Raw genomic sequence first — 20,809 nt, forward strand, 5'->3', positions numbered from 1 at the left:
TGGAGCCGGTGTGGGAGTGAGATAGTGGGGGTGATGGGGTGGGTATTTTTCTATAGGGTTATGATTAGTGTTACAGGAGGCAGGGAGTTCAGAGGCGTGGAGTTCTAGGGAAAGGGTCAGTCACAAGGGCGTTGGGCTCGGTGAAATATTCTGAGTTGGTGAAGTTTAGGGACTACAGGAGCTTGTAGAACTCATTGAAGTAGTGCAGGTAAGTCGAATGCTCGAGTGTCCTCTCCAAGCTCTAGGCCCTGGACTCAGGAGTGTGATAGGCATTCCCTAGTGGGGGTGGAGGGCCTCATCCTCCAGGGATGTTTGATAATTCTTGGGGGCACAGATTCTTAACAAAAGCAAGTGCGAAGGGACTAGGAAGGCCAAGTTGATTGATCGATTCATTCATTCACTCACTCTCTCTAGGGACCGTCCCTCCTTGGTGGTGGGCACTGCTCTGGCCCCTAGATACAGCGCTGAGCATGGTACACCCTCACTCAGCTGGTATTCTAGTGGGGTGACAATAATTAACAAGTAGACATGTAATATAATTTTAGGATGTGCAGAGCCATGGAGAAAAATAAAGGAAGCGAAGAGATGAGGGAGTGGCAATTTCAGATTCGGGGGAGCGTCGGGGAGAGCCTCTCTGAGAAGGTGATGGTCGACAGAGACCTGAGGGGCGGAGGCAGCCCGGTGGACACTGCAGAGGCGGGCAGCCAGGCCTGACTGCATGCTGGGAGATTGTTGGGCCTGTGGATATTTCATGACTGTGTGGGAGACAAGCTCACTGGCTCAGGCTCTATTTTGGGGTCAGCACTGACTCACCACCCAAGTGTTAGGCAGCTGGTACGCGGCGGTGAGGTTGTTTCTGCTGTAAAATGAGGATCCTCGTAGTTACCGCTGTTTTACAAGAATCTCATGAGAATTGGTCAGTGTCTTTCTAGAAAGTGTTTTTATTACACAGTATCTTACATGTATGCCACGGGGTAAATTGTTAGCAACCAATCCAGCTGTCTTCTCAGAGAGCAAAGTTTGGGCTGGTCTACTGAGTGCTGACACTGAGTTGACCCCCCAGAAAAGGCCTTGAACGCCTGCTGATTTTTGTTGGGGCTACTACTTGCGGGAGTCTGTCCTGCAGACTTTGACTTAGTAGGAGTACTCCTACTAAAAGAGGCAGGAGTAAGTTGGGCAGACGAAACAAAAACTGTCCATTGTATCTTTGCGACTGTATCGTCACTGAAGCCTGACCACAGGTACCTGTTGTAACTGATGTTCTAGCTCGTCTGATCTTGCATGATGGAACAAGCCCTTCTTTCTGCCATCAGCTTGGATGGTGGACTTTCATGGCATGCTGAGACATCAGCAATGGCCCAGTGGGACTTAGAGGGTTTCTGCTTGCCTGGGAACATGGCCAGAGTTTTCATCTCCACAAGGGCTGTGGGCAGTGTTCTTGAGGAGTACACTGACACACAGATATTATGTTTTGCCAGTTTGGCTGAGGGACTGAGTGGTTTATAGTCTCACTGGAGAGTGCTGTAAACAGCTGCAACTACCAGCCTTCCTTAGGTGGTGAGACTTGCACTTTGGGAGGCCAAGGAAGGAGGATCTCCTGAACCCCAGCATTCAACACTAGCCTGGGCAACAGAGTGAGACCTTGTCTTTACAAAAATTAAAGAAAAAAATTATCTGGGTGTGAGTATCTATAGTCGTAGCTACTGGAGAGCCTGAGGCAAGAGGATTGCTGGAGCTCAGGAAGAGAGAGAGAGAAACAGAGAGAGAGAGAGAGAGAGAGAGAGAGAAAGAAGGGAGGGAGGGAGGGAAGAAGAAAGGAAAGAAGGAAGGAGAGAGAGAAGGGAGGGAGGGAGGAAGGGAGGAAGGAGAGAGAAAGAAAGAAGGGAGGAAGGGAGGGAAGAAGGAAGGAAGAAAGAAAGGAAATAAGGAAGGAAGGAGGGAACAGATTATTGATTTCCAGAGATAAATAGGAGGTGTTGGATAGAGATGAGGAGCACGACTGAGGGGCGTAATCCCCTCGGTGTTGAGATGGAAGTCCTAGTGTTGGGAATCCATCACCAGAGCTCCACCTGGGCCTTCACATTTCAAAGACTTGGCTGGGAGTTAATGGCTCCCTAAGGCACATGTTCATGTATCTGTAGCTCAGAAAGTCCAGTGACAAATGTTTGGAGACATTCCCTAGCTTTGTAGCTACTGCCTCAATCAGTACATTTTCTGACAAAAGGCTTCCACATTGACACAGCCTCCCAGCTCTTTTTGGGTTCATTTGATACTTGACTCCAGTGGCGCCCATCACCTACAAACTAAAGTGAGAACACATCTGTTAAAAACGTTCTCTGTGAGTCCTGCCTTTGCTCCTATGACCTTTAGTGGCTCACCATTGCTCACTGAGTAAAAACCTAAATTCTTCTCCGGTGCCCTCCACAAGCAGGGTCCAGCATATCTTGCCAGACCGCCTTCTCTTCTCTCTCTCTCATATCTCCTGAGCTCTAACTGATTCCATATCAGCTAGTTTCTCTACGTGTTGAAATGGAAGTCCTAGTGTTGGAAATTCCATCACCAGGGGCCTTCGCTGACTTTCAATGACTTGGCTGGGCGATAATGGCTCCTAAGGCACCTGTCAGATACCACATATCTGCTAGTTTCTCTACTGTCCAATGCTCTTGCACCTTTATGGCTTTACTCACTGTGCTTTTTACCTAGAAATCCTACCCACAGTCTTCACATTTCAGAATTTTCTTTCTCCATGAGCAGCCACTCCTGGCCTCCATGGCACTTTGTAGCTCTCTATGGCCCTCATAGACTGTTATTTGGGCATCACTGCCCTTGCTGGGTTGTGAACCACATGTGAGGGTCTGGGGTGGGTAGAGACTGCTGGTATTAGTCAGCGTGGGCTGCCATAACAAAAGCCTTAGCGTGCGTGGCTTAAACAGCAGAAGTGTTTATTTCCTCACAGTTCTATGGAGTCTGGAAGTGTAGCATGAAGTTGCTAGCATGATCTGGTCTCTGGCAAGGGCTTCCTTCCTGGCTTGCAGACGGCCGCTTTCTCACCTTGTCCTCACACGGCCTTTTCTTGGTGCGTGAGCAGGCGTGGTGGGGTGTATGTGGAACCTCTCTCTTCTTATAAGGACACTAATCCTTTCAAATTGAGACCCATCCTTATGATCTCATTTCCCTTTACCTCCTAAAGATCTTATCTCCGAATACAGTCACATTAGGGGTTAGGGCTTCAACATATGAATTTTGTGGGGGACATAATTCAACTCATGACATTCTGTACTTGGCCCCCAAATTCATGTCCTTCTTATACGCAAAATACATTCATTACACCCCAGCAGCTTTCCAAGTCTTAATTTATCCCAGCATCAACTCTGAAGTCCAAATTCTTGTCTAAATCTCATCTAGGTGAGATATGGGTGAGACTTGAAGTACAATTCATCCTGAAGCAAAACTCCTCACCAGCTGTGAATCTGTGGAACAAGACAAGTTATATGCTTCTAAGACGATAATGGGGCAAGTGTGGGATAGACATTCCCGTTCCAAACGGGAGAAATGTGAAAGAAGAAGTGATGTGTCCCAAGAAAGCCCAGAACCTAGGAGATAAAGTCCAGTAGAGTTTAAGGCTTCAGAATAACCCTTTTTGGTTTGTCCTACCTTCCGGCCCGCTGAGGAGGCCATGTCACCTCCATGGCTGTAGGTGAGTCCTCCCAACAACCCCTCCCCCGACTCCGAGGCATCTCATGGAGGCTATCTGGCTTCTTGAACTGAGGCAGTGGCCCTGATTATTTCTGAATCACCCTTACGGTCATTTTTCCCTCTTAAATAATAGTGCGAGCCAGGCGTGGTGGCTCATGCCTGTAATCCCAGCACTTTGGGAGGCCGAGGTGGGTGGATCACCAGACATCAGGAGTTCGAGACCAGCCTGACCAACATAGTGAAACCCCGTCTCTACTAAAAATGTAAAAATTAGCCAGGCGTGCTGGCAGGCGCCTATAATCCCAGCTACTCTGGAGGCTGAGGAAGGAAAATTGCTTGAACTTGGGAGGCAAAGGTTGCAGGGAGCTGAGATGGCGCCACTGTACTCCGGCCTGGGCGACAGAGTGAGACTGTCTCAAAAAATAAAAATAGTGCATGTTCACAGCTGAGCAACTCATTGTTTTTTGCTGTGAGGTCCAAGCAGTCTGACAGCCTTCCTTCAATTGTCTTGTCTCTTCCCCTTCAGTTCAAACTGGCAGTGTTTCTTTCTGTTCCTATAATTCCATAAGCATTTTATTAAGTGATGGTCCAGCCACATTTTTGGTGTTCACTTCAGAACATCCTTCCTCATTTTTCTCAGTATGGGTAGGCTGAGAATTTTCCAACTCTTTAATTTTTGGTTCCCTTTTGCCTGAACATTCTTTTTCTAATTCATCCCTCTCCCAGGAGGAAAGAAGCTGCTTTTTCCACGTTTGCTCAGAAGTACCCTCAGCTAAATATCCAGTTTCATTGTTTGCAAGTCCCACCTCTTGCAACACAGCAGACCACAGTTTAGTCCAGACTTTGCCACTTTATAACAAGGATCAGTTTTCCTCCAGTTTACAACACATGTTCCTCATTTCCATTTGAGACCTCACCAGAATGACCTTTAATGCCCATATTTCTGCCAACATTCTATTCACGGCAATCTAGACTTTTTCTAGCATTCACCTCAAAAGCTCCTCTAACCTCTACCCAATACTCAGTTCCAAAGCCGTTTTCACGTTCTGTAGGTATTTGTGACAGCAGCACCCCACTTCTCAGGACCAAAATGTGCCTTATTCAGCTTGGGTTGCCGTAACAAAACACCATAGACTGGATGGGTTCGCCACGTTTACATTTGTTTTCTCAGTTCTGGATGCTGAAAGTCCGAGATTGGGCTGCTAGCCTGGGCGGGCCCTAGGGAAGTCCCTTCCTGGCCTGCAGATGGCCACCTCCTCGCCCAGTTCTCACATGGGGCAGAGCGATCACACAGGAGAATTCTAGTCTCTCTTCCTCTCTTTATAAGAACATCAATCCTATCCGATTAGGACCTCAACCCTATGACCTCATTTTTCTTAATTACCTCCTAAAACCCCTATTTCCAAATAGAGTCACACTGGGGCATTGGGGGTTAGAGTTTCTTGTCTTTTTTTTTTTTTTTTTTTTTTTTGAGACAGGGTCTTGCTCTGTTGCCCAAGCTAGAGTGCAGTGGCTGAATCTCAGCTCACTGCAACCTCTGCCTCCCAGGTTCAAGCCATTAGCCACACCTGGCTCATTTTTGTATTGTTGTAAAGATAGCGTTTCACCATGTTGGCCAGGCTGGTCTTGAACTCCTGACTTCAACTGATCCACCCGCGTCAGCCTCCCAAAGTGCTGGGATGACAGGCATGAACCACCACGCCCAGCCCTAGAGTTTCAACATACAAATTTGTGGGGCACACAATTCAGTCCAGAGTACTGTCTAGAAGAAGATTTAAATCTCTTCCGGAACTACCCAGATGGGTGCTCTGCAAATGTGGGGTCAACTGAAAGATGTGGAATTACAGAGCCTCCAAGGATTTGTTTTTATAAGCTCTGCTGCCCCAGCTTACAGGATTGCTGAGGTCTCACAGCCTCTGGGAGGGTACGCAAGAGTGAACAGGATTTGGGGAGTGGGACTAAAGGAGCTGTCTCAGCTGTATCTATTAAAGACCGCCCTCATGAGGTGAGAATGTCGTGAGGCTATTGTTCAGCCCATCTAATTTTTAATGCCAAGAACAAGAATAATTATTCTGAGCATTTGGATTTGTTAGCATACACACACACACACACAGAGTGAGGATTGTGAATTGTGTAACTGGCCATATTGTCTCGGATGCACTTGGTCAACCCCCCTATAAAGACAGTGTAGCAGCCACGTGGCGGGCATTGCTAGCCTCATTCATAGATTACCTTTATGTTCCCACTCTTGTTTTTCTATCTTTTCCCTACCTACTTTTTTTTTTTGAGATGGAATTTTGCTCTGTCATCTAGGTTGGAGTGCAGTGGTACAATCTTGGCTCACTGTAACCTCCGCCTCCTAGGTTTAAGAGTTTCTCCTGCCTCAGTCTCCCAAGTAATTGGAATTACAGGAGCGCGCCACCATACCTGGCTAATTTTTTCTATTTTTAGTAGAGACGGGGTTTCACCATGCTGGCCAGGCTGGTCTTGAACTCCTGACCTCAAGTGATCCTCCCAAAGTGCTGGGATTACAGGCATGAACTCCCACGCCCGGCCCCCCACCTACTTTTAATTCATGCATTCTTGCTGTCTTTTGGGTGCCATTCAGGTTTCCAGAATTCCAGAAATATTTTCAGAGCGTGGTTAGGTTATATACACTTTAGCAACGTTTTTTCCTGACGTGGAATCTCACACTGTCACCCAGACTGGAGTGCAGTGGCATGATCTCAGCTCATTGCAGCCCCTGCCTCCTGGGTTCAAGCGATTCTCCTGCCTTAGCCTCTCGAGTAGCCGGTATTACAGGCATGTGCCACCATGCCCAGCTAATTTTTGTGTTTTTAGTAGAGACAGGGTTTCACCATGTTGATCAAGCTGGTCTCAGACTCCTGACCTGGTGATCCGTCCGCCTCGGCCTCCCAAAGTGCTGGGATTACAGGCATGAGCCACCATGCCTGGCCTACATACACTTCAAAAATAAATAAAATTGCTCACTCATTCCCTGGGAAGGGCCAACAGTTTAAATGTCAAAGTCGAAGAAGTATGATAAATTTACGTCTGAGCCTGGTGTGGGGTTAAAAAAAAATCTCTCTATCTCTCTTTTTTTAACTTTGGTTTTAAGTTCAGGGTATATATGCAGGTTTGCTATAAAGGTAAACTTAGGTCATGGGGAGTTGTACAGATTATTTCATCACCCAGGTATTAAGCCTATACTCATTATTTTTCCTGATCCTCTACCTCCTCCCACCCTCCACCCTCCGATAGGACTCAGTGTGTCCTGTTCCCCTCTATGCGTCCACTTGTGCTCATCATTTAGCTCCTACTTATAAGTGAGAACACAAGGTACTTGGTTTTCTGCTCTTGGGTTAGTTTGCTAAGGATAACGGCCCCGAGCTCCTTCCATATCCTTGCAAAGGAATGATCTTGTTCTTTTTTATGGCTGCATAGTATTCCATGGTGTTTATGTACCACCATGGTGTTTTCTTTATCCAGTCTACCACCAGTGGACATTTGGGTTGATTCTATGTCTTTGCTATTGTGAATAGTGCTGCAATGAACATACGCGTGCATGTGTCTTTATGGAAGAATGATTTATAGTCCTTTGGGTCCTACTCCTTACAATAAACTTAAAAAATAGCTATTAAAATCCCCATTCCAGATAAGAGAACTGAAGGTCATGGAGATTAAATAACCTGTCCAACTCTGGGGTTGGTGGAGCTGGTGTTTGAATCCTGGTCCATCAGATGCTGTAATAGAAACTACACCCTGTTTCCCTGCTTCCACGATGGAGGCTAAGCATCTGGAAGTCCAGTCCTGGGGAGGGAGCAGGAAAGGCAGAATCCAGAGGTGAGATGGAGTCCTGGAATGAGGGAATTCAGGGCTCGCACATGCATCTGGGAACCGCGGACATGAGGTTCAGTGTCAGGTGAGAGGCAGCTGCAGGGCCACTTGCACTTCTGGCAGGTATTGGGGCCTCAGCTGTGGCCAGGCTCCAGGCCAGCAGACAGCTACTGTGGGAGTCAGAAGCCCTGTTTGGGTGCTGGGGGAAGAAGAAAAGATGAAGCCTGGGGATCCTACAATGCCCTCACATGAATCACCTGCGCTTTGGGCCAATAAAAGCCAATAAAATAGATCTGGGACTGACTTCGGGGATCACAGTCGGGCATGGAATTCTGTTCAGCTTGGTGAGTTCTGATGGAATGTCTGACGTGTAGGGGCTGCTGGGGAGCAGAGAGCCACTGGCCCAGGACCTGACCTTGGGAAACTCCCTGTTCTCTGAGGGTCGAGGAATCTGAAATGGGATCTCTTCAGGCCTGGAACCTCGGGTTCTGGTAGGATTCACATTCACACATTTCTCTTCCAGGGCCATGTTCTGCAATGATTTAAAGGAAAAGTATGAGAAGAGGATCATTATTAAGGGGGTTGATGCTGAGACCATGCACACTCTCCTGGACTACACGTACACCAGCAAGGCGCTGATCACCAAGCAGAATGTCCAGCGGGTCCTGGAGGCTGCTAACCTCTTCCAGGTGTGTCAACAAACTGGCTCAGTGCTCTTCTGTGAAGCAGGTGAACGCAGTGGTTCTCCAGAAGCCAGGCCTGTGCCTGGGACAGGGACACACACACACACACACACACACACACACACGCACACACACCACACCACACACACACACGCACCTGCTAGCTGGGCTTGTGCTTACTTGAAAGCTAGAAGATGCTCATTTGGACATTTCCTAAGAGGTGGTGAGGTGGGGCACTGACTCCTCAGTAAGATGAAGCCAGGGGAGCGTGGTGCCCAGAACCTGCGCTAGGGCCCTGACTCTAAAACCAATGACTACAATGTGCAGAAGCTTAACTGGGGCCGGTGGCTGCAGCCAGCACTTCCACACACAACTTCTGATTCACAGCACAATCTGGGGAGGTGATTATTTTCCCCATTTTACAAGTGGGGAAAGGAAGGCTCATAGAGAAGAATTGGCAAGGCTGTGACATGAACCCTGGGCTTGCTGAGTGCAGGGTCCACATGCTGGCCGCCACACCATGCAGCCTCCTGGGCAGCAGGATCGAGGTCCTGGGGGAGGCAGGACCTTGTGTGGCCAGCACTTGGTGGTGGCTATGAAAGAAGGTCATTGAGAAATAAGGGTGTCATAGAAGGTGAGGGAGAGACCCATAGGATTAAGGTTTATTTTACAATCATGTGTATTGCTTCCATTCAGCAATGTTTGCTCCAATCTGATTATAATAATTAGATATAGCTTCATAAAAGACCCATACATTATGTCAGTTGCACCCGCAGTCATCACGGGGATCCCATCCCAAGTTACCATCTTGGTTTAGGTCTGAGATTACACCACTGAACCTGATTCCACTGGATGAAGACAGAGATTGTTGCATTGCCTGGATGTTGGGACTTATGCAAATCAGGGTCCAGGCAGAGGCCAGGTCATTCCCAGAGACCAGGGCACACATCAGATCTGGTCCATGGTTTGGGATTTGGGGAGGTAGTGTCCACTTGGGTCATCAACAGGTTTGGGAGTTGAACGGAGTGGAAAGTCAGTCTGGAAAGGTAGGGAATGAGGGGTCCAGGGTCTAAGACCATTGGCCATGGGGTTAGGTTTGTTGAGGCTGGAGTCAGGGCAGGATTTATGAAGTCTGGCAAAGAAGGAAGAGTGGACAGAGGAAGGAAAATCACTGCGAACAAGCTCTGTTGCATTCTGAGTGAGGGGTTGCTGCAATTTTAGTCAATTTCATGGGCTTAATTTCCCCCAGGACATCCTAAAGATACAGAGCAAGTATCTCTATAAACACCCACATACCGACACACTGTCTTTTCTCTGTCCTCACCTGCTTACACCCTCAGCCTCATTGACTGGCAGGAAAACCTTCCTTATTATGTGAAGAAGGGACTCACTCAGCACGTTCATGTCGGCAGCATCCTCTCGTCCCCTCCTTAGACTGCCACTACTCCAACAGTCTAACTTCAGGGAAATCCTTTTCATATCAGAGGGTATGGGTTTTTTTTTCCTCCTAAACTTTCTAGAAAAGGCAAATATCCCCACTCTTAACTGCCTCCCTGAAAAAGGCTCATAACTGGAGCGGAATCACCCCATTCACCATTGTTTAGTGAAGCCACAGCTGCCATTGATATTTTCACGCTAATCTTTACTGGGGCCCAGAGAGGGTTGCTAACTTGTTAAAAGAGAAGTAGCACTGACAATAATGATAGTAATCGCACTTACTGCTTTACGTAAGGTTTTAACACCAAAGTAGATGCTCAGTGAATACAAATTTTATTCAGCATTTATCCACATGCCTTGAGTAACAGAGCTGGGACTAGTAGCCAAGTCTCTAGATTTTCCCACTAGCTGAAAGCAAGTCTTATACAATAAGCTAAGGAAAAGGGCTTTGGTTTTCAAAATCCAGTTTTTAGTGTTTTTAATTGGAATAGCATTACAAACTTACTACAGAAAAATTAGAAACCCATGCAAGTAAAAAGACGTAAAAATTACCTACAGTTCCTTCCTATCCATAGATAATACAGCAGCTCCCTTGGTGTATACACTTACGGGTTCTCTCCTGTGCACTGACACAGACAGAGGCAGCTAGGAGGGTGGCTAATGACACAGCTTTGGGCTCGGCCTGCTTAGATTTAAACCCCAGCTCCACCACTCATGGTGAACTTTGCAAAAGTTTCATAATTTCTTTGTGCTCCAGTTTCCTTTTTGGTAAACAAGGATTAAAGTAGAGCCCATTACACAGAATTGTTGTAATAATTATGGAATGTTTAAACAATGCTTGGTATATGATAAATGCTATATAAATGTTTATAATATTGCCTATTACATATCCTTTAGGAAAAGTGTCCCATTAGATACACTGTTTTTTTGTTTTGTTGTTTCGTTTTGAGACAAAGTTTCTCTCTTGTGCCCAGCCTGGAGTGCAATGGTGCAATGTTAGCCCACAGCACCCCTCTGCCTCCCGGGTTCAAACAATTCTCCTGGTTCAGCCTCCCGAGTAGCTGGGATTCCAGGTGTGCGCCACCATGCCCGGCTAATTTTTGTATTTTTTAGTAGAGATGGGGTTTCACCATGTTGGCCAAGCTGGTCTCGAACTCCTGACCTCAGGTGATCCACCTGCCTTGACCTCCCAAAGTGCTGGAATTACAGAGTGAGCCACCCACCCAGCCTGGATACACTGTTTTTAATCCATTTATTTTACCTACATTGTAATCACTTCTCATGCTAGATGCATTTCTGTAATGAAACATTTCCGTAATGACACATTTCCGTAATGACATAATAGCTTAATGGAATTAAATAATATAATAATTTAGTGAATCAGTTTCTGTGGCTGAAAGTTTAGGTTGTTTTCATTTACTTGACTATTTAAAACAATGTTTTCATAACATCATTTTCCTTTTATCTTATATGGATGAGATAAATGTCCTAATAGAAATAAAATGAACTAAGGACATGAACAGGTACTTTACAAAAGAGGAAGAGCAAATGGTACATGAATATATTTTTAAGTGCCAAACGTCATTAGTAATCCAAAAGGCACATTGAGTCAACAATAAAATAACATTTGTGTATGATTTTGGCCAAAAGTGTGTACAATATAATGTGCAGTGTTTGCAAATAGAGACTTCCATTCATTGCTGGTAGAAGTATACATGGAAATCTCTCTCTGGAAGTCACCTTGGAAATAGATGCTAAAAACTTTTAAAATGTACATGCTAAATAAATAAGTACAAATATTCAAAGTAGTTCATATATATAGCTTTGTAGTGGGTTGGACTGTGTCCTCTAGAAAGGTACATCCACGTCCCAACCCTGATTGCGGTGAGTGTGACCTTATTTGGAAATAGGGGCTTTGCAGATGTAACTGAGTTAAGGACCTTGAGATGGGTGCCTATTGGATTTAGGGTGAGTCCTGAGTCCAGTGAGTGGTGTCCTTATAAAAGAAACGAGGGGAGATTTGACACAGAGACACAGAAAGAAGGCCATAGTTGCCAAGCTTGTGTTAATTTGTTAATGACAGTCCTAGGAGACTAATACAAACTTAAAAAGTCAACTATAGCTAAAAGCTTTAAAACAATCTTTGTTCCCATGCCCTCTTCCAGTTCGCTCTTCTGGGGCAATGAATTTCACTTGTGTTCGGTATTTCTTTTATTTACTTCTGTAGTTCTGAATGACTTGTGTACACTGCTGTCTCCTGATGCCGCGATTTTAGATAACTGACTCCCCTTTGTCCTCCTCTCTCTGAACTGGCTGCCCTCCAGGCCCGCTGCCAGCTGTCTCCCTGGCTCTTTCCTTTGCTGTTATCCTGGCAGTTCCTTTTACCTATTTTGTATGTAAATTTTCTGTTCCTGGATCCCATGTGCAATGGACTGTATATCTGTGTTCCCCTAAAATTCACACTAGAATCCTAACTCTGAATGTGATGGTACTAGGAGATGAGGCCTTTGGGAGGTAATTAGGTCAAGAGCATGGAGCCTTTGTTAATAGGATTATTGCCCCTATAAAAGAGGCCCGGGTGATCTCTGTAGTCTTCTTCTGCCATGTGAGAATACAGCAAAAAGTTGACAGCCTGCCGCCTGGAAGATGCCCCTCACCAGAACCTGACCGTTCTGGCACCCTGGGCCTCCAGCTTCCAGAACTGTGAGAAATAGATTTCCATCATTTATTATCCTGTTAGTCAGTGGTAATCTGTCATAGCAGCCTAAACTAAGTCACCATGTCTTCTTTCTTTTTTTTTTTTTTTTTTTGAGACGGAGTTTCGCTATTGTTACCCAGGCTGGAGTGCAATGGCGCGATCTCGGCTCACCGCAACCTCCGCCTCCTGGGTTCAGGCAATTCTCCTGCCTCAGCCTCCTGAGTAGCTGGGATTACAGGCACGCGCCACCATGCCCAGCTAATTTTTTGTAGCTTTAGTAGAGACGGGGTTTCACCATGTTGACCAGGATGGTCTTGATCTCTTGACCTTGTGATCCGCCCGCCTCGGCCTCCCAAAGTGCTGGGATTACAGGCTTGAGCCACCGCGCCCGGCCCAACCATGTCTTCTTTCTTGTACATTCCTTAATTTTAGTAAATCACAACCTTTAACAGCTTACCATTAAAGAGTATGTGGGAGATGAATTTTTGGAGACTTTTATGTCTAAAAATGTCTTTTTTTCTACCTTTATACTTGATTGATAGTTTGAGTATAAAATTTAAGGTTGATTTGAGTATAAAATTTAAGCACTTTGGGAGGCTGAGGTGGGCAGATCATCTGAGGTCAGGAGTTTGATCAGCCTGGCCAACATGGTGAAACCCTGTCTCTACTAAAAATACAAAAATTAGCCGGACGTGGTGGCAGGTGCCTGTAATCCCAGCTATTCAGGAGGCTGAGACAGGAGAATCACTTGAACCCTGGAGGCAGAGTCTGTAGCGAGCTGAGATCATGCCATTGCAGTCCATGCTGGGCAACAGGAGCGAAACTGTCTCATATAAATAAATAAATAAAATGTAAGGTTGAAAATCTTTTTCTTTGGGCATTTTGAAGGCATTGCTTCATGTTATCTGTTGCATATCTTATAAGAATGGGTTCCTATTGGATACTTGGTTTTTAACCTGTTTATTTCCACCTGTACTGTATTATAATCTTTTAAAATGTCCATTGATGCATTTCTGCAATGGCACTTACAATAGTCGTGGTCTTTCCCCATTCATGGTGTTTGACACCATAGGTTATTGCAATTTGGAGACTCATGTCTTTCAATTCTGGGAAATTTTCTTGTATTATCTCTGATTCCTTCGTTTTACTCTTTATTATCTCTTCTGGAGCTATTATTAGTTAGGTGGTGAACCTCCTGGACTTATTTTTATTTTTTGTATCATCTGTCTCCTATTGACCTCTCTGGCTTTTCTGCTTTATTTTCTAGGTGATTTCCTCAACTTTGTCTTTAAACTTTTCTGTGAATTGTTCATTTCTGCCACCATAGCCTTACCTTCTAAGAGTCTGTTATTTTATTAGACTCCTACTCTTGCTTCTTATTTTATTCTCTTTGAGGATATTATATTTGAAGTTTCTGTCTGCTCTCACTCTTCCTTTTGCATTTATTTATTCTGTTTGTTTGCTTAGGTCGCCAGCTTCCAACTCAGAGCATGGATCAGTTTCCTGAGGTTGCTGTAACAAGTCAGCGCAAAGTGGGTGGCTTCAAACAACACGGGCTTATTCATTCAGAGTTCTTGAGACCAGATGCTCACAATCAAGGCACCATCAGGCCTGCACTCCTGCTAGAGGCTCTGGGGAAGAAGCTTTTCTTTGCCTTGTCCTGTTTCTGGTGTCTGCTTGCATTCCTTTGCTTGTGGCTGCACCACTCAGATTCCTGCATTTGTAGCCACGTTCCCTCCTCCTTGTCCGCAGGTCTTCTCCTCCATGTGATTTTATAAAGGCATGTGTGATGACATGCAGGGCCCATCCAGATCATCCTGGGTCAGCTCCTCCTCTCAAACTTCTTACCTTAATCACATCTTGCACCATAGCAAGTAATATCTACTCTTTTGCCATCGAAGCTAATATTCAGAGATTCTCAGGACTATGACATGGACGTATCTTTTGCGGGGTCACCATTCAACCCATTACAGTAAGTTTCTTCAAATACCTTTTTGATTATTTGATCCTTGGCTGTGGAATTATGTTTAAGATGGAGTTTGATGCTTGGTGCACAGGGACTAGGGTGAGAGGCTAGAGAACTGGGGGATTTTAGCAGGGCTGTTGGGTAGCTTGCCAGTTTTTTTGTCGGGGAGGATTCCCAGAAGTCCGTGTTGATTGGATTCTTTCCCTAGGTTGTTCAGTTTCTCCAGATAAGGATCTTCAGGTTCTTGCGTGGGGATGATAAGGCAGCTGCATTGTATCCTGGACTGGGTGTGTGAATGTGGATGCGAATCTTTACCTAACCCCTTATCAGTATGATGTCACAGGTGTCTTCCTCCGTTTTTGGTGTCCCTGAGTCTAGAACCTTTTCTGCTGCCTTCTCCAAAGAATAATCCATCTTCTCCAAAGAGCTTGAGAGTGGGATTGTTGGACTGCTAGACGTGGGAGGAGGACAGGAGGTTGAACTTCTTAAACCAACCCCCTGCCACCAGCCCCACCTGCCATTGCCTTCCTGCTTCCTTGAGACTTCACTATTCCCATGATTTTAGTCTGTGGGAGGCAAACCCCTTCCTCTTTAGGCACTTGATCCGACCTCCCTCCTCTCAGCAAAGTCACGTGCCAGCCTTCATCTTCTGTGGTCTGGGGTTACTGAGGTCTTTTGGTTTTATCGAGGGTGGTGTTTATGTTTCTGTTTTTCGTTCCCCTTTCAGTTTTGGGTGACATTTCAAAAGAGCTAGAAAAACTTTTTAAATAGTAAAGACTATAATCTTTTGTAATGTATGTTTCAGATATTTTCCTCCTAGTCACTTGACCCATCATTTTAAAATATAGCTTTATTAATGTACAAAAGTTGAAAACTAGTATTTAGTCATAGCTATTGATCATTTTGTCTTCAATGTGAATTTTAGCTTTCCCCATTGCTGAATCATATCCTTATTCACTTATAATTTCATTTTGTCTTGTTATGTTTACAACATTAATTTTTTTTTTGAGACAGTCTTACTGCAATGCCCAGGCTGGAGTGCAATGGCATGATCTTGGCTCACTGCAACCTCTGCCTCCCAGGTTCAAGCAATTCTCCTGCCCCAGCCTCCCAAGTGGCCGGGACTACAGGCATATGCCACCAAGCCCAGCTGATTTTTTATTTTCACTAGAGATGGGTTTTCACCAAATTGGCCAGGCTGTTCTTGAACTCCTGACCTCAAGTGATCGGCCTACCTGGGCCCCCCAAAGTGCCTCAGCCTCCTAAAAGTGTTGGGATTACAGGCGTGAGCCACTGTGCCAATCCAACTTTAATATGCTCAGAATCTGTTAGCATCAAGTATTTTTATTGTTTTTCTCCACTCCCCTGACGCCCTGCCCCATTTTTCATTTATTTTCTCCCAAGTGATGAACTTCCACAGAGACGTTGGTTTTAATCAGAAAAGTGGGAGAGGATAGACACAGCACAGAGGCAGGGCAAGCTTTATTTATTGTTAATTTCCCTATTCTGGTAGTCCCTTGCCTCAGAAAAAAACCAAATATCTTTTACTTTCTAGGCAAAATTTAGTAAGTTTCTCTCTGAAGCAGTTGTACTCGGTTTCCTTATGACTGTCAATTCTAGAGAAGCTAAGATCCTCCAGTTCCTTAACCAGACCATCTGGCTTCTGCGTCGTAGATAAGCAAGCCAGCCCCAAACTACTGACCTGGACAATGACTGGAAGGACTTGGGCAAATTTCTCCATCTTAAAGGAGAATGATTTCTTAATCAGGGCACTGCCATGTTTGTTTAAGAAATTTGCCATGTGTGTTACTTTCTTTTTTATTATTAAAAACTCATGAGGCAGGGCGCTGTGGCTCATGCCTGTAATCCCTGAACTTTGGGAGGGTGAGGCAGGTGGGTCACCTGAGGTCAGGAGTTCCAGACCAGCCTGGCCAAAATGATGAAACCCTGTCTCTACTAAACATACAAAAAATTAGACAAGTGTGGTGGTGTGCACCTGTGAGTGGACGTCCTGTTTGTTGATGATGAAGTTATTTCTTTCTGTTTCTTAGTTTTCCTCCTAACTGTCGGGTCCCTCTGCTGTAGGACTGCTGAGGTCTGTTCCAGACCCTGCTTGCCTGGGGCTCACCTGCAGCAGCTGCAGAACAGTAAGGGTTCCTGCCAGTTTCTTCTTCTGCTATCTTTGTCCCAGAAGGATACCTGCCAGATGTCAGTCTGAGCTGTCCTTTACGAGGTGACTCTTTGGATATATGGGGGTTGGGGAGCTGCTTGAGGAGACAGTCTGTCCTTTATAGGAGCTCAAGTGCTGAGCTGTGAGCTCCCTTGTTTCATTCAGAGCTGCTGGGCAGGTACATTTAAGTCTGCTGCAGCAGAACTCATAAGTCTCTTTTTTCCCAGGTGCTCTGTCCCGGAAAGGTAGGGCTTTATTTATGTTTCTGTCGTGCTGCTGCCTTTTTTCAGGGCTGCCCTGCCCAGCGAGGAGGCAGCCTAGTCACTGTCTGCCTGCAGAGGCTTTGCTGAGCTGCTGTGGGCTTTGCCCAGCTGCCGTGTGACTTCCCTGCAGTCCTGTTTATAGGGGTATAGTTAGAACCACCTCGGTAATGGTGGCCCACCTCCATAATGGTGGACTCTCTCTATAATGATGGACGGCCTCTGCAATGGCGGGCTGCCTCTGTAATGGCAGGCTGCCTCAGCAATGGCGGACTACCTGGGTAGTGGTGGACTGCCTCGATAATGGCGGACACCCCTCCCCCACAGTGCTGGACAGCCCCGGGTTCAGCTGTGCTTGCTGTGAAACTCTCAATCCTAAGCGTTTCAGATTGCTGCTCTTTGTGGGGGTGGGACCGGCTGTGCCTGATCATCTGGCTCTCTGCCTTAGACCCCTTTTATTTCAGTTGAACGGGTGACTCTGTCTTCCAGGCATTCCAGTCACCAGTTGAAATGGTGCCTGGATTGCGCTGGGGCTCGTGGCGCTTTTTCCGCCCAGAATCTCCTGGCCTGGCTCCCTGTTTCACTCCCCTTTTTTTCAGTTGAATGGGGGACTTTGTCTCCCAGACGTTCCAGTTGCCAGTTGAAAAGGCACCCGGATTTGTGTGAGATTTTGTGCGGAGACCCACTGCGCTAGCTGAAACAGCTGTGCTGGAGGCAATTTTCTGCCGGAATCTCCTGGCCTGGCTCCCTATTTCAGTCCCCTTTTTTTCAGGTGAATCGGCGACTCTGTCTCCCAGGTGGTCCAGTCACCAGCTGAAAAGGTGCCTGGACGCATGTGAGTTTTTTTTGTGCAGAGACCTGCCGTGCCGGCTGAAACAGCCGTGTTGGAGACCCATGGCACTCCTCTGCCCAGGGACTCTCCTGTTCTGTGGGCAATCGGCGACCACTCACCCTCCGTGTTCTTGCTGGGAGCTGCAATCCTGAGCTGCTCCTACTCAGCCATCTTGGATCTACTGGTGGTGCGCACCTGTAATCCCAGCTACTCGGGAGGCTGAGGCAGGAGAATCGCTTGAACCCGGGAGGTGGGAGTTACAGTGAGGCACTGCAAGAGAAATTACTTGGTTTCCTTCCAGGGAACACTAAGAAGCCCAGTCCTTGCCTCCAGGGTGGGAAAAGCTGGCTTTTGCATTATCATCCATTCTTCCACATCTCCTGTTTCAGTATAAACTTTCTGCCTAGACTCTTGAGAATTCTGGCTTTTGAGGCTGAAAGGGCTAGGTTCTTGCCACTAACTGGTATTTCTTTCAAAACTCTTTTCTGGTGTAAGTTCTGAAAGCCTATTTAGAGACTCAAAAGCCAAGAGTGATCTTTCGTCCACGCTCTCACCCTCTCCTGAGTAAGCCTGTGCTCAGTTGCTGCATATAGCTTATAAAGTACAGGAAGTGGGGTGCGGGATTTTAATCATAATGAAAACCCATATTGCTACTGGATTCTGACTTTAACTGCTCCTTAACAACCACAAATTACTAAGCATGTTCTAAGTGCAAGGTGATTTGTGAGAAGCTGTGAGGAGAAAATAAAGATTACAGATGTGGAGTACAGGTCACATTTATATAGCAACTCTGTCTCCTCCACATCCCGTTTGATGTTGACGATGACTCTGTGGGTGAGCAGGCCAGGTAGTACCCTCACAATCAGCCTGCAAGGTGGGTTTTAGGTTCTCAGCACTTCCAAAGGAGAAAATTGGCTGAGAGAGAGACGGGGTGGGGGTGGGGTGGAGTTCAGCTCATCATGTGGTGGAGCTATGGGTGGGGTTCTGCAAGAAAACCCAGAACCTCCAACTCCATCTACCCACTGCCCTCCACTATCCCTGAAAGATTCCCAATGAGCCTCCAGCCCACTGGACAAACCAAGTAGAGCCCAAGGCAGAAAGGAGGGGACATTGAATTGGACGTCATAGAATGGGTGGCAGTAGGGTGGGGAGAAAAGTATTCCAGGCAGAGAGAACCTGGCAGTAGTCTTGTTTCAGCCTTCCGCACCCACGGCCGCCCGCATTCACGGGCTTGCTTCTCAGCACTTGGCTTCCGCTTCCATGCCTGCCCCTGTGCCCTCCACACACATACCCCACACCCTGAGCATCAACCATGTCCCAGACACAATCATTCCACCTCGTCTTTACAACGGTGTTTCTCGCTGGTCTTTACCTTGTCGCTGGGCAGAATCACTGTGCCCCAGCCATGCCACCTGCCCCTTGAATATGTGGCCGATACATGTGGCCCGTTGTGTTCTGCCAGCCTGCTGGGGCCACCACCATCCGTCGCCTCTGGAAACTTGGGATGTTTACTGCTTGATCCTTGACTACGCTGGCCACAGTGCGGGTCTTTTCCCTCTGATTCCACTTCTGAGGTCAGTCCACTTCCACAGTTGCCTCAGCCCCCACACCTGCCCTGCCTTACTGACAGGTCTTTTGCAGGTCTTATTCCTCCCTTTTCTTCCCACTCCATGAGGCTTCCAGGAACCAGAAGATTTCTCAGCCAAATCTAGAGCAAGGACTGAAAGGAGGGAGCAGAGGATGTCCCTCCTGAGGGCCGTGGGGCACGCTGCCACAGGATTGAGACTAGAGCGTCGACTGGGAGAGGGGGAGAGAGATAAGGAGGGAAGATTGGGATCAATGGCAATTCACAATTTCTTAGCATGAAGACCCCTTTTAAACACCGAGACAGACCTCACAGGAGAGGAGCTTTACTTTTAGTATCTATTGCCTGAGAAGAAAAGTGTTGACAAAAAATTTACAATTGGCCAGGTACAGTGGCTCACACCTATAATCCCAGCACTTTGGGAGGCCAAGGCAGGTGGATCCCTTGAGGCCAGGAGTTCAAGACCAGCCTAGCCAATATGGCAAAACCCTGTTTCTACTAAAAATATTACAGAAAAATTAGCTGGGCATGGTGGTGCGAGTCTGTAGGCCTAGCTACTTGGGAGGCTGAGGCACGAGAATTGCTTAATCCAGGAGGTGGAGGTTGCAGTGAGCCAAGATCACAGCATGCACTCCAGCCTGAGTGACAGAGCAAGATTCTGTCTCAAAAAAAAAAAAAAAAAATTACAATGAATTCAGAAACACTTTGAAATAAATTTAAATTTTATTCATCTCATCAATTTGCCCTTCACACATGCTGATCTGTCAGAGCTGAAGGTAAGAATATCAATGTCCTTATAGAACCTTTGCAGTAACTCCAAGGCCACTTGGACGCCATGATCCATGGAATCGCTGATGTAAACTAAAATAGGATTTCAGTGATTCTGAAGTAGATTTGAAGGTGCCTTGCGGGAGATGTGGAGTCACATGGGTGAAGTCCCCTAAGAACATCAGGGAGAAGCAGAGGAGGGCAGTGGAGGTGGGAAGCAGGCAGCGCGTTCTCTTGGAGGCAGATGCTTCTCAAGTGTTTTCTTTGGTTGTATTTTTAGCCTCCCTGTTTGAGAGTGAGGTGCCTGGCTGCAACCTTATGCTCACATGTCCCCCCAAACAGGAAGTTGGCTGTCTTTCGCCATTATCTGTCATCTCAGCTCTAACTAACAAGTTCGTGTGTCATCGGGACAGGCTGAGACAGAAAACTTAGTTTTGAACAAACTTGAATATGAAAAAGCAAAAGCATAGTCTGTAATCCCAGAACTATAGGAGGCCGAGGCAGGCAGACCACGAGGTCAGGAGATTGAGACCATTCTGGCCAACATGGTGAAATCTCGTCTCTACTAAAAATATAAAAATTAGCTGGGTGTGGTGGCACACGCCTGTGATCCCAGCTACTTGGGAGGCTGTGGCAGGAAAATCGCTTGAACCAGGGAGTCGGAGGTTGCAGTGAGCCAAGATTGCACCACTGCACTCCAGCCTGGCGACACAGTGACACTCCATCTTAAAGGAAAATAAATCACTTCTGGTTCCCACAATTGCCATGCACATCAACAATTTCCCAGCCATTGGTTGGGATCATGTGATGTTGCCTGACACCCCTCACACTCAAAAGTGTTTATTAAAATATATTTTGGGAGAATTTTGGCAACTTG

At 46.5% G+C, this 20,809-nt stretch overlaps 1 protein-coding gene and 1 long non-coding RNA gene across 3 annotated transcripts in view; one reads left to right on the forward strand and one right to left on the reverse strand.

Moving 5' to 3' along the window:
* Positions 1-20,809, reverse strand: part of LOC116564963 — a 129,439-nt gene that overhangs the window by 62,529 nt on the left and 46,101 nt on the right. The window lies entirely within an intron of this gene.
* The window catches only part of KLHL6 (kelch like family member 6), a 61,544-nt gene that overhangs the window by 19,056 nt on the left and 21,679 nt on the right, over positions 1-20,809 (forward strand). The window contains exon 2 of the mRNA XM_032298474.1: positions 8,057-8,222. Coding sequence (XP_032154365.1) covers positions 8,057-8,222 — 166 coding nt within the window. The remainder of the gene's footprint in view (positions 1-8,056; positions 8,223-20,809) is intronic.

This window comes from Sapajus apella, unplaced genomic scaffold (assembly GCF_009761245.1).
Source record: "Sapajus apella isolate SASKATOON/1434 unplaced genomic scaffold, GSC_monkey_1.0 scaffold38, whole genome shotgun sequence".
NCBI classification, from domain to species: Eukaryota; Metazoa; Chordata; class Mammalia; order Primates; family Cebidae; genus Sapajus; species Sapajus apella.